This window comes from Heptranchias perlo, unplaced genomic scaffold, assembly GCF_035084215.1.
Source record: "Heptranchias perlo isolate sHepPer1 unplaced genomic scaffold, sHepPer1.hap1 HAP1_SCAFFOLD_143, whole genome shotgun sequence".
Classification (NCBI taxonomy): domain Eukaryota; kingdom Metazoa; phylum Chordata; class Chondrichthyes; order Hexanchiformes; family Hexanchidae; genus Heptranchias; species Heptranchias perlo.
This window is the reverse complement of record NW_027138678.1, coordinates 955,014-969,018: the sequence shown is the minus strand read 5'-3', so window position 1 is coordinate 969,018 and position 14,005 is coordinate 955,014. Positions and strand designations below refer to the sequence as shown.

At 43.1% G+C, this 14,005-nt stretch overlaps 1 protein-coding gene across 1 annotated transcript in view; it reads left to right on the top strand.

Moving 5' to 3' along the window:
* Window positions 1-13,725, top strand: part of LOC137308892 (Fc receptor-like protein 5) — a 45,130-nt gene extending 31,405 nt beyond the window's left edge. Inside the window, exons 8-13 of the mRNA XM_067977326.1 lie at window positions 756-866; window positions 1,980-2,007; window positions 3,516-3,565; window positions 5,545-5,610; window positions 8,023-8,054; window positions 10,064-13,725. Coding sequence (XP_067833427.1) covers window positions 756-866; window positions 1,980-2,007; window positions 3,516-3,565; window positions 5,545-5,610; window positions 8,023-8,054; window positions 10,064-10,198 — 422 coding nt within the window. The 3' untranslated portion in view covers window positions 10,199-13,725. The remainder of the gene's footprint in view (window positions 1-755; window positions 867-1,979; window positions 2,008-3,515; window positions 3,566-5,544; window positions 5,611-8,022; window positions 8,055-10,063) is intronic.
* The last annotated feature ends 280 nt before the right edge of the window (window positions 13,726-14,005 follow it).

The following is a 14,005-nucleotide window of genomic DNA, read 5'->3' as shown; positions in this document are numbered from 1 at the left end:
AATGGAGTGTGGCGCATGTCACGCTGGAAACGTGCGTGAAATCCAAGACGCCATCTTGGATGTCGAAGTGGCCATGTCGCGTCGAAACAACGAGCGCTACACGGACCAATTTAGCGCCCTGTGTCTCTTCCAGCTGTGAGGATTGACCGGAAATGACGCGGGCGTAGCCATGTCCCTGTGATAATATCACCACATACCTAGATGTGTGTGCCAACAATTACTTCTTGCCATTAACTTATCAATATTTCTTAAAGGGGCCATTGATATGACTGGGCCAGAGAATGTTTTTTTTTGAACGGTTGTGTTGACCTGGGACTGAGGTCGTCAAATTGAGAAATTCGCCTTGATACAGACGGTGTGATACTGGCCGCCTGTTATACGCCGCACCCGATATTCAGTTTCAATAAGTTCAATGGAACGTAATATTGAGGCAGCGGTTCTAACACACGGCCAATGCCTCACCGACCGTTTTGCGCTGCCGCCCGACGAATTCCTACCTCTATGATACGCTGTTGTGGCAGAGTAACAGGGCCTAAACCCAATACACACAATGGGAATTTGATGGTGCTGAGTTTGGATGTAGATTTCCAGTCTTCCTGTCTGCCACATTTGCTTAGGTAATAAATTACTTTATAAATTAGCATTAGGCAATGCAAACTATTGGATTAATTACAATACGATCAAGATTGTGATGGACGGATCGTTATATACTGACAGCTTCAATTAGTAATCCTTTCCCTGATTTTGTTTTTCAGTTCCAGTTTCTGGTTCCTTGCTGGAGATCTGCATGTCAGCTGTGGCCTCCATCTTATTCCTGGCTTTTGTGATTCTGATCATTTTGTGCAAAATTCGACATACAAAGAAAGGTACGGTCACTCCCCAACACGGGACAAGCCATTTTCTTATGAGACGTTTAGGGACTATCTGAAAACAGATTGTTCAGGATCAGGCAGGGTCAGGTATTGGCCAATGGAATTAATATTGGGCGGGGCTTAAAACAGGCGGCCTATACGATCCTGCCCGTTTTGCACAATGGCCCGAGGTGAATTTCTAATCCGATGGATTCTGTAATTGTCTCTAAGAAGGAACAGCGCTGGAATCGGAATGTTTTGGCTGATCATTACCTGATTGCTGAGACTTAGCTTACATGCTGCAATAATAATATTAAATTCAATCCCCATATTTTTGCTATTGTTAAAAAGAGTGCAAATATCGCAGGCCTCGTCTAAATGAGCAATTTTACATAACGATAGGAAAGGAGGTCCTTCAGACAAGATAGTCTTCGGTCTATCGGTTATTACATCTGTGCTGCTAAATTCCTCGGTTGCTCTCCGGCCGCAACTTTGGTGTAAATGCGACATAAATCCCGCAAAAGTTAAGGCTTGGGGGGTAATTTTCACTTTTGTTGATAGTGTAAAGCAAACGATATATGATCGGCCTCCCGTTATACATCTCGTCTGATTTCCCTTTCAATTGAAGTTTCCCTTCCATTGTGTCACTGGCGGCCAATCCGAATTAATTATCAATTGAATAATTAATTAATGAGAATTACTCCCTGGGAGCTCCAAGAAAATTCACCTCTACGATATACCAAGATGGACGTCAACCAAAAATAGCTTCATGCTTCATGGTTTTTACAAGAATGCAGTTACAAGTTGTGGCTAAATGAAAAAAATAGGCGGATGGCGTTATTCAGGAGGCCGCAGTCAGGCGTTATGTACTTTAGGTACTTTGATGATAATTATTACCCCTAAGACACGCTGTTGGGGCCAAGTAACGGGGCGTAAACCCAACACACACGATGGGAATTTGATGGTGCTGAGTTCGGATGTAGATTTGCAGTGCTGCTGTCTGCCACATTTGCCTAGGTAATAAATTACTTTATATATTAGCATTAGGCCTCGCAAACTATGTAATACGATCAATATTGTGATGACCGGAATTTATTCTTATGTCTGCATATTTCTTCTTTCATTCAGAAGACACAGACAATTTCAGCCAGACTGGGTAAGGCCTGCCTTGGATCATTTCATGCATACCCTATACTCTTGTAAACAGTTAAGAGAAAGAAAGACTTGCATTTCTATAGCGCCTTTCACGAGCTCGGGACGTCCCAAAGCGCTTTACGGCCAATGAAGCACTTTTGAAGTGTAGTCACTGTTGTAATGTAGGAAATGTGGCAGCCAATTTGTGCACAGCAAGATCCCACAACTGCGATGTGATAATGACCACATCATGTTTTTTTAAACGATGTTGCTTGAGGGATAAATATTGGCCAGGGCTCTCGTAATAGTGCCAGGGGAACTTTTAGGTCTACCTGAAAGGGAAAACGGGACCTCGGGTTAAAGTTTCATCTGAAAGACGACACCTCCGACAGTGCAGCGCTCCCTCAGTAATGCACAGGAAGTGTCAGCCTAGATTATGTGCTCAAGTCCCAGGAGTGAAAACATTATGGGGGTGATTTTGACTCTGGGTGATGGTGTAAGACCAGCTATATCGGAGCAGCCGCCCATCATACATTTCTCCCAATGTTGACTAACATCGAAGTCAATGCACAGGAAAATCAGGAGAGACGTATAATGGGCGGATGATACAATATTAGCTGTTTTACACTTTCGGCAAAATCAATACTTTCCACTATGTATTGATAGTAGATCCATTGAAGTAGAGAATTTAGAGCATCAGTTGCAATGCAGAATTTTCCAGGTGACTTGCAATGATTACTGGCCGCCTGGTAACCCTAGAGCAGGATATCAAAAAACATAAAAGTATCCAGGTTGTGATTCTGTGTGAAGAAGTGCTTCCTGATGTCATCTTGTACTTGCCTTTTGCCAATTTGTAGCTGTGTTCTCTTGTCCTGCAGTCATGGTTTAAATTGAAATAATGCTGAGGATTAACCCTTTCTTTTTCAATTAGTATCTTATATACCTCTATAAGGTCCCTCTTATTCACTTCCTTTCAAGGCGGAAGTGTCCAAGTTTTTCTAACTCAGTTCTGTGACACTGAGATCAGCTTTGTGACCTTTCTCTGCACCTCTTCCAGGTCTTGGATATTCCCCATGTGCCTTGCTGACCTGAATCAAATGTAATATTCAAGGTCCAGCCTGCTCAGAGTACTAAAAAGAAAGATTTATATTTATATAGTGCGTTTCACCCACTATGTATTGATAGTGGGTCCATTGAAGTAGTGCATTTAGAGCATCAGTTGCAATGTGGAACTTTCCAGGTGAATTGCAATAATCACTGGCCGCCTGGTAGCTCTTGACCAATTTAACATTTGATATCTCCCCCCTGAACACAGGCTTCGACCCCCGTCCAGCAGACTTGGTCTGGACGCAAACACAGTTGCGTCAGACTACAGCCCTCCAGGTTGGTCAGTGCTCTTCCAAGGGGCCGGCTGACCATATTTCCAAATTTAATATAACCTGCGTTGCAGATGTATGTGGTGTGGCTTCTGTGCATTTCACAATTGACACATTGTTAATTTTTTTCTCTTTGCCACAATTGATTTTGCAGTGACAGAACTAGAAACAGGTCACCGCGCCACAACAGTGATACACCCGCAGGTAAGTTACATTCTGTTGTGCTTTTCCGTTTTAGTCAATATCTTTCAAGCAGATCATCAGCTTCTCGCAAGAGGAATCTGAGGGGGAAAAATTGGATCGTGCCTGTTTTTGGGCGGGAGTAGCATGATCTGCGATTACCCCGTGCCTAATGGTCCCTGCGCAGGCAGGACGAGATTTTTGTCAGGCCTGAGGACTTACCTGCAATCTGCGTTGGAAATCAGCGTTGAACGAGGATTCCATGCAATTCGCAATTTCCACCAGCAGGGGGAAGCTGCAATCTCTTAAAGGCAGGCTGTCTGTTGGAAATCTCTTAAAGGTAGCTGGTACCTGTTATTTGCTGAATATAACAGCCTGCTGTCTGCACGGAGTCTGAACGGAGACCAAACATCGCACACGTAAAGCACAGATGAAGGTCCCATCTTTATTTTTACATACTGATGAGTTATGTTAAAACATTGAATAAAGGTTACACACCATTAAATCCCACATCCTCCAATCTGCATGCCAGACCTCACCAATCTGAGACTCTGTGCACCAAGTTTCTCTGCTGTTGCACCAGAGGCCTTGTTGCAAGAAGTGGACATAAGGAGGGACACCTTATATATGCGCGGGGGAGGGGGGGGGGGGCGGTGGGGTGGGGTGGAGAGAGCGGGAGCAAGAGGCCCTGCAGACATACACCCAAAAGGTAGTGGGAGGCAGTAGGGGATGGAGTCAATATCAGGCGAACAGCATCATGAACATGGATGCAGAACAGGAAGACGTTCAATGCTTTGACATGAGTGGTCAAGATGAGCGAGGTCAACTGTCAAGTGGCGGCTCCGACCAACTACACCAACAGCCGCATCCATTGCTCCATGCGCTACAACCCCCATCACCCACACACCAACAAACTCTTTCCATCAGCACTGAGCCCTCTCACTCTTACACATTACCACCTTTGCAAGCCGCCCACCCACAATTCACAGGCCACACACACTGGCAGCTGTTCAACCATGATAGGCACATCACTCAGACACACGTCCCGCTTTCTTGCAGGAGAAGCTGGCACATATCAGGAGGCAGCAAGTGGCGGTGGCATTTTGCCCCTCGAGCCTGTTCCACCATTTGATCAGATCAGGGTGGACCTGTGACCTAACTCCCTATACCCATCTTATCCCTTAATACCCTTGGTTCACAGAAATCTATCAATCTCAGATTTAGAATTCACAAGTGAGCTAGCATTAACTGCCTTTTGCAGAAGACCAATCCAAACTTCTCCCACCCTTTGCCCATAGAAGCATTTCCTAACTTCACTCCTGCACGTCCTGGCTCTAAATATTAGGCTATGTCCCTGCGTCCCAGTATTCAATTGTAGCAGACCTCCAAAAACAGTTACAAATGTCTCGGCAGCCAGAAGCAATAATCCAGCCACCAACCTGTAAATGCTGCATGGTCCCTTTAAATAGCGCCGGTGGGGTGTCCTCCAGGCACTCTAAGACACATTCCGATAGTCGGAGTTAAGGCTGCGCTTTGAGTTGAGCGTTAAGCCCCAAAATGGTATCTAACACTTAAAACCAGCGTTGTACACTGATTGAAGACATTTTCTCCCTACTTTACATGATTGAAGCGTTCGTTATCTGCACCTGGGCTATCACCTGTACCAACATGGCGTCTGGCGCAGGTCACGCTGGAAATGTGCATTCGCATCCAAGACGCTATCTTGGATGTGGAAGAGGCAGTGTCGCGCAGAAACAATGGGCGCTACACGGACCAATTTAGCGCCCAGTGTGTTCAGACCTAACATTGCATAGGTGAAACAGTCCCACGATCCAGCAATTGGTTCAGCTATCTGTACAATATATGTGAGTATTCAATTCACTTAATTGTTTATAAGATATAACATTGATAAGATAAATCATGTGCAAGTATCACACGCCAGAATCAAGAGATGACGAACAGCATTATCGAATGTAACTGCAATTTATTTTTTCTTTAATTAGAAAATAGCGCCTCTCGTGGTGATGAGATTGTTTACGCTGTACTACAACCGAAGACGAATACAAACGGTAATCAATCACAATGATCTTTGCATAGTCCTGTCAAAGGGAGAAACAAGTGTGTTTAGCTTTTTCTTCTGGGAAAGGGGCTGTCAGTTAATTATGACGTCCGCGTTCAATGGGTGCGGTGGCACAGTCGAGTATAAATTGGCTGCGTTTTATACATGGCTGTCACTGACCACACACTGTGAAGTAATTCCACCCTGTATAAATCACATTTCTTCATCTCACCATGATGTGTTATACAATGTAAGATCTATTTTATGTAATGAATATTCTAAATACAATCGGATGGGATTCTAACCACTTGTCTGATATGTGGAGAGACTGGAGAAGCTGGGATTGTTCTCCTTAGAGCAGAGAAGATTCAGGGGAGATTTAATAGAGGCGTTCAAAATCATCACGTGGTTTGATAGAGTAAATAAGGAGAAACTATTTCCACTTGCAAGATGGTCAATAACCAAAGGACACAGATTTAAGATAATTGGCAAAGGAACCAGTGGGGAGAGGAGGGGGATTCTTTTTTAACGCTGCGAGTTGTTGTGATCGGGAATTCACTGCCTGAAAGGGCGGTGGGAACAGATTCAATAATAACTTTCAAAAGGGAATTGGGCAAATACTTGGAAATGAAAATTTGCTGGGTTATGGGGAAAGAGCGGGGGAGTGGGACTAATTGGAGAGCTCTTTCAATGAGCCGGCACAGGCATGGTGGGCCGAATGGCCTCCTTCTGGAATATAAGCTGATATGATTCTATGTAGTATTCTTTAATTCCCATCGTTTAACGTTCTAATTCTGACAAAGAGGTTACATCATCATTTGATGTGCCGATTCCACCTGTTCACGCGTTTGTATCAATACAACAAGAAATTGGTTATATAGTCATACCTTCTTCATGAATATAAGATTGCTGGGAATGCGCAATTTTGCCATATTTTCCTTTACGCTAGGAGCTGGTGCTATGACTTTTTGTTTAATGTTTTTTTTTATTCGTTCATGGGATGTGGGCGTCGCTGGCGAGGCTAGAATTTATTGCCCATCCCGAATTGCCCCTTGAGAAGGTGGTGGTGAGCCGCCTTCTTGAACCGCTGCAGTCCGTGTGGTGAAGGTTCTCCCATAGTGCTGTTAGGAAGGGAGTTGCTAACAGCACTGTGTTCCATTGTTTGTGAGCGATGTGGGCTTGCTCACATTTGTTGTCTATCTCTATTGGCCCTCAGGAGGTGGAGGGCCAGTAGAAAACACCAAAACAGGCAATTTGGAGTAAATTGTATTGTGTTCCCATATCCTTCATTTCACATCCCTTCAACTATCCTATTCTGAATTGTTGACATGGCATCTGCTTCAGCCACTAACTCGGGTAATGCATTCCACAGCCTCCCAACCCTGAACTTAAAAAAATGTTCTTCCTCGTCCCTGCCCGAAATCTCTTATATTGAATCTTAAATCTATTTCCTCAGCCGCATATAGAATGCTTAATTACTGATGAAAAAAATATCTTAACTGAAGCACTTAGGAGAAAATGGGAGGGAAGATGGGTCGTAGAAAATAATTAGCAATTAACAGCGCAGATAGATATTAGGTATGATATAGTTGCGATTAAGGAGACATGTAATTTGGTTTGGTTGTAAAAATAGAAAGACAGATTATTATCTGAATGGTGATAGATTGGGAAAAGGGGAGGTACACCAGTCGCTGAAAGCGAGCATTCAGGTGCAGCAAGCAGTTAGGAAGGCGAATGGTATGTTGGCCTTCATTGCAAGAGGATTTGAGTACAGGAGCAGGGATGTCTCACTGCAGTTATACAGGGCCTTGGTGAGATCACATCTGGAGTATTGTGTGCAGTTTTGGTCTCCTTATCTGAGGAAAGATGTCCTTGCCATGGAGGGAGTGCAACGAAGGTTTACCAGACTGATTCCTGGGATGGCAGGACTGACGTATGAGGAGAGATTGGGTCGACTAGGCCTATATTCACTAGAGTTTAGAAGAATGAGAGTCGATCTCATCGAAACATATAAAATTCTAACAGGACTAGAGAGACTAGATGCAGGGAGGATGTTCCCGATGGGTGGGGATTCCAGAACCAGGGGTCACAGTCTCAGGATACGGGATATGCCATTTAGAACCGAGATGAGGAGAAATTTCTTCACTCAGAGGATGGTGAACCTGTGGAATTCTCTACCACAGAAGACAGTGGAGGCCAAGTCATTAAATATATTCAAGAAGGAGATATATATATTTCTTAATGCTAAAGGGATCAAGGGATATGGGGAAAAAGCGGGAACAAGGGACTGAGTTAGACGATCATCCATGATCATTTTGAATGGCGGAGCAGGCCCCGAAGGGCCGAATGGCCTACTCTTGCTCCTATTTTCTATGATTTTCTATGCAGACCCTAACATTTTACTCATTTTACTTTATTGCAGGTCGCAATGGCAATGGTGCAAGAAGAAACCCAGTAAGTTTCCTGTTTAGTAATAATCGGGGCTTAAAGTGTTGGTGGAAATCATTGAACAATGGAATTCTGCAACACAGAAAAGGGGCTTTTACGGGCCATCTAGTCTCTGCTGTTTTTTTTCCTGCACAAGTGTCTGTTAAATACAGATCAGGGGGAATTCTGGAGGGGATTGTAGATGATCTTAAATTACAGCAGTATCATTACGTACATTTAACCAAACTACACAAAGGTTTCAGTAATTGGCAAGTGCCCGTATAGAGAGAGACTATGCATTACATATAAGAAACAGGAAGTCAAATTATGCAATTGTATTTTTTACCCTCCTTGGAGACACATTTTGCTGCAGCGATCATAACTCAGTTAGATTTGGTATAGTTATGGAAAAGGACAAAAACAGAGCAGGAATTAAAGCTTTCAATTGGGGAAGGACCAATTTTACTAAACTGAGAAGTGATTTCGCAGAAGTGGACTGGAAACAGCTGCTTGAAAGTAATGTCTGAGCAGTGGGAGGTATTCAAGGACGAACTAATGCGGGTTCAGAGCAAATAGGTTCCCTCAAAGAAAAAGGGTGGGACTGCCAAATCTAGAGCCCCCTGGATGCCAAGGAGCGTACAGGGTAAGATAAGGCAAGAATCAGATACCGAGAGCTCAATACTGCAGAAAGCCTAGAGGAGTATGGGAAGTGCAGAGGTGAAGTTAAAAAAGAAATTAAGAAAGCCAAGAGAGGGTATGAAAGGTTATTGGCAAGCAAAATCAAGGAAAACCCAAGGACGTTTTATAAATACATAAAGAGCAAGAGGATAACGAAAGAAAGAGTAGGACCTATTAGAGAACAAAATGTATCCAAGATGTGGGGATGGTTCTTAATGAATACTTTGCGTCCGTCTTCACAAAGGAGAGGGGCGATGCAGGGATTGTAGTTAAGGAGGAGGAGTCTGAAATATTGGATGGGATAAACATAGCGAGGGAGGAAGTATTCAGAGGATTAGCATCTTTGAAAGTAGATAAATCGCCAGGCCTGGATGAAATGTATCCCAGGCTGTTAAGAGAAGCATGGGAGGAAATAGCGGAGGCTCTGAGCATCATTTTCCGATCTTCTCTGGCTACAGGCGTGGTGCCGGAGGACTGGAGGACTGCTAATGTTGCACCATTGTTTAAAAGGGGGGAACGGGATAGACGAAGTAATTAAACGCCAGTTAATCTAACTTCGGTGGTGGGCAAATTATTGGAAACAATTCTGAGGGACAGTGTAAACCGTCATTTAGAAAGGCACGGATTAATCAAGGACAGTCAGTGTGGATTTGTTAAGGGAAGGTTGTGTCTGACTAACTTAATTGAATTTTTTGAGGCGGTAACAAGGAAGTTTGATGAGGGCAGCGCATTTGATGTAGTCTACATAGATTTTAGCAAGGCTTTTGACAAGGTGGTGGGGGGGCGTGCAGACTGGTCAGAAAATTAAAAGCCCATGGGATCCAAGGGAAAGTGACAAGTTGGATCCAAAATTGGCTCAGTGGCAGGAAGCAAAGTGTAATGGTCGACTGGTGTTTTTGCGACTGGAAGGCTGTTTCCAGTGGGGTTCCCCAGGGCTCAGTAACAGGCCCCTTGCTTTTTGTGGTATATATCAATGATTTAAACTTAAATGTAGGGGGCATGATTAAGACGTTTGCAGATGATACAAAAGTTGGCTGTGTGATTGAGAGTGAGGAGGAAAGCTGTAGACTGCAGGAACATATCAATGGACTGGTCAGATGGGCAGAAAAGTGGCAAATGGAATTCAATCCAGAGAAGTGTGAGGTGGTGCATTTGGAGAGAGAAAAGAAGGCAAGGGAATACACAATAAATGGGAAGATATCAATTGCACGCCAAGTATTCTACCATTCGCCTAAATCTCTCATATTGGATCTGATCATCATCTTCCTTGTTATGCATCGAACGAGTAACAGAAATGGTTTGAAAAGGTGCAATGGAATGGAGATGGTTACATTGATTGTATTTTAATTTAATTTCAGAAACAATCCGACCATTACGTCACTTACGCATCCATTGACCATCTACAAATGGAAAGGAATCAAGGGCATCGGCCCAGAGATGACGAAGACAGCTGTTCGCAGTCTACAGGAATCTACCAAAACTTCCGGAGGTAATAGTGAAAAGGAGGTTTTTGCCAGAGGAGGTCCTCAATTCACGAAGTTCAATCAAAACAAAAACGGTGAAAACTTTACATTTCAACCACAATTTGGATATTTCTTCACATGACCCTCCAAGTACAGAACCTGATTCCTTCTATGCGTTGTATACAGCTGTTGATCCCTTACCCTAAAGAATAAGGCACACATCTTGGTTAACTTCAGCAATTTTTTCAGGATGCAGATGTTGGATGGTCAATGATCTATTGAAATCTTTGGTACACCAGCTTCCTGACTATGATCTGAATATTTTCATTCGGAGCTAAATAACTTTCCATCACCTGGACATTTCACTTGCAGGCAGTCGATTATTAACTGCGATGTTCTGGGCCATCTTCTGATTGACTGATTGAGCCTAGAAATGCCCATGTTGCTACTAATTGGTTGCTTAGAATTTGAGTGGTTTAGGGAACGGATAATTTCATGAATGAGGCGATCGGCTGATTGTAACCTGGCTGTTGTATTTGGGGAGCTGCCTGAATATTTGTCACCCGAATAATTCTCTGCTGGACACCTTTTTTTCAGTGTTGGGTTGTCTGACTATTCCATATGGACGTCGAAGGTCGGCTGATTTTGAACACAGTTGATTGTTCCAATGTAACAACCATCGCGATTACTATTGCAACATACCTCAACGTCAAAGGGAGGGAATATTCTGACTGTCCTGCGTCATGAATCTTCTTACTTAGAAGAGAACTAAATAGATGATTGAATGATTATCTATTAGATACAGAAAGACACTTTATATGAATGAGCGGAGTTGGTTATTATTGAAAATGACTGGCGAATAGATAAGTATCAATGCTTGAAAGCATGTAGAAGCGCGAATTTTTGAAAAAAAAAATAAGCACAATGCGCAGATGCCGTGTTGGAGATTTTAAAAGAGACATGTATCACCCGCGACTTGACTCACTTAGAGTGATGGAAAGGGTTAGATAGTGCAGTACATGGCTTACAGGAAATCACAGGTAATTACAGGTAACTTACTATAATGTGGATCCAAAAACAATTTCGGATAGATAACAGCTTAAGTGCAAAGAATGACCCACAGGTTGAATGCATGTGGTCTTATTGATTCAGAGTATATTAGTTTCCCCACAGAATGAGACAGGCAGTATCAGCGGTTGACAGAAAGGCTGCATATAGTGAATTTTTAGTGATTTGAAGAAAGACTGGGTAGGGCACTGTTTTGTGATTTAATGACGGGGAGAACTGATGATTTGCTGACAGACTGTAGTCTACAGAGTGGAACTATGGGTATTATCCTTTGCATTTAAAACCAGACACGGGTATGTGGATAAACCTGCATTGGTTTATAATAAATTAGTAAAAATGTAACATTTTTACACAGAATAATTGAACTGGATAAAAATAGTAATCATTGGGTCTAGGCAGAGTTGATAGAGAGAAACTGTTCCCATTGGCGGAAGGGTCAAGAACCAGAGGGCGTAGATTTAAGGTGAGTGGCAAAAGAAACAAAGGCGACATGAGGAAAAACTTTTTTTGCACCGCGAGTGGTTAGGATCTGCAATGCACTGCCCGAGGGGGTGGTGGAGGCAGATTCAATCATGGCCTTCAAAAGGGAACTTGATAAGTACTTGAAAGGAAAAAATGTGCGGGGCTACGGGGATAGGGCGGGGCAGTGGGACTAGTTGGATTGCTCATGCATAGAGCCGGCACGAACTCGATGGGCCGAATGGCCTCCTTCCGGGCTGTAACCTTTCTATGATTCTACGATTCTATTACGATTGGGAGTGTTCCTAGTGATGTTTAGGAGAGGAGCGGCATTAATCACACACAGCCAGTCTGATGAGGGACATGGTTTTAGATTTATCAACATTATAAAGTTGATAAAGTGAATGACTTAGAGGCAGGAAGTGAATAAGCATTATTACCAGCTTGCAAAGACCCGGACACAGGACATTTAAATGGAGAACTAGCAATGAGCAGAGTTGATACCAGAATGAGTGCAGGAACAAACTCAAGAAAGTGGAAGGGACATTGTAAGTACTTTTCCCAGACTTACAAGGACGTTCAGTGACGACAGAATGATTGGGTAGGCCTGTAATGAGATTACAAGCAAGGCTGGAGGTCACTTTTTGAGAATTCAGGTGAAACGTATTTACCCTGAGAGTACACCGAATGTAAAATTTGGTACGACAAGGAATAGTTGAGGTGAATAGTGTAAATGAATGTAAGGGGAATCTAGCTAAATATATGAGGGAGAAAGGAATTGAAGGATATGCTGATAGGATGAGATGAAGTAGGGAGGGAGGAAGCTCGTGTGGAGCATAAACACTGGCATGGACCAGTTGGGCCGAATGGCCTGCTTCTATGCTGTGCATTCTAGGTAATTCTATGCATAAGGCGACATGGTGCTGAGCAACATTGCGGATTGAGTGGTACCTTGGGACAAAGCTGTTACCAATTCGAAAAAAAAAGATTTGACAAGCTAAGAAAAAGAACAGTTTTCAGGGAATATCAATCATTAGATTCTTGGATTGGGTGACACCGATTGTCGATTTGTAATTAACAACACGGAATGAGCATGTTCATGACGTAGGGAGAAAGGGATACTTGTAATGATTAATTATAGACTAGGGGTTGTTTAATGTTACTGACGGTCAAACAGACTGACTGTAAGAAGGTATTATTTATTGATAGCAGACTGGTCAGCTGAGCATCCAACATATGGGAACATATCACTGCACAAAAAGGGCAACATCCCCCTACAGTCTGTGATTTGCTGACATTTCTGGTTTACAGATTGTTGGGAATAGATGCAGTAATTGTTATTTTTGGAGTCACAAACCGAGCTGTTGCTAACACCCAGTGCAGTTGCTGTGCTGATTTACATGCACACAGTTGGAGGGAGAGCACCATTATGCTTTGCACTAGATTTTCTGGTCAGCGAGCGTCCACTGGGGGAATTGATAACAGAGTTAATGGAGATATTGTTTTATTCATAGAATACGTGGGCAGGAGATTTCCACGTTGAGGGACCCATGTCTTCTGAAACTGAGCCAATGAGTAGGAGGGATACTGTGGGGAAGTGAGAGTGCGTGCGATATTGACAGGGTAATGGAACAGCACTGCTGGTGATTTGCATACACTGAGAAGAGGGAACATGCTGCTGGGTTATAGAAATACTGTAAACGTAAACCACTGGTGATTTCCAGGCCATACTGCGGGGGCTTTACTTGTGTGCAAAGCTGTGCTTTTACTGATGATTGACAAATAGTCTATACATGGCGGACTAACAGCAATGCCTCTCCACACATGTCCGAGGAAGTCAATTTATGTGATTGTAATCAGGGGAGAGTTAATAATTAGATTTATTATTGATGACGGGCAGTCTGGTGCCATAAGAGTGTCTGCAATTAACAAGTGTGTTGGTTACCGTCTTCGCTTTGAATGTGGTTTTCAGTGTTATCCCCATATGCAAATTCCCGAGGGACATTGAATAAAACGCAGAGTTATGTAAACAGCTGAGCTAGTTTCACTTCTTTTGCTGTAGTTACTGTTTCGATTACCCTCTCAGAATTATCTAAAGAGCTGCATTCAATTAATTGCTCCAATTAACGATTAGCAGCATCTCGATGTTATTAAAAGACGTGTTTGGTCCTGAGATTTCTGCTGTATTTCTGGCCCGACTGAATTGTTCACATCTTTTATCAATTTCGATATGCAGATTGAAATAAATAATTAAATGTTGTACGAACATACATACTAAGAGCAGGAGTAGGCCATTCGGCCCCTCAAGCC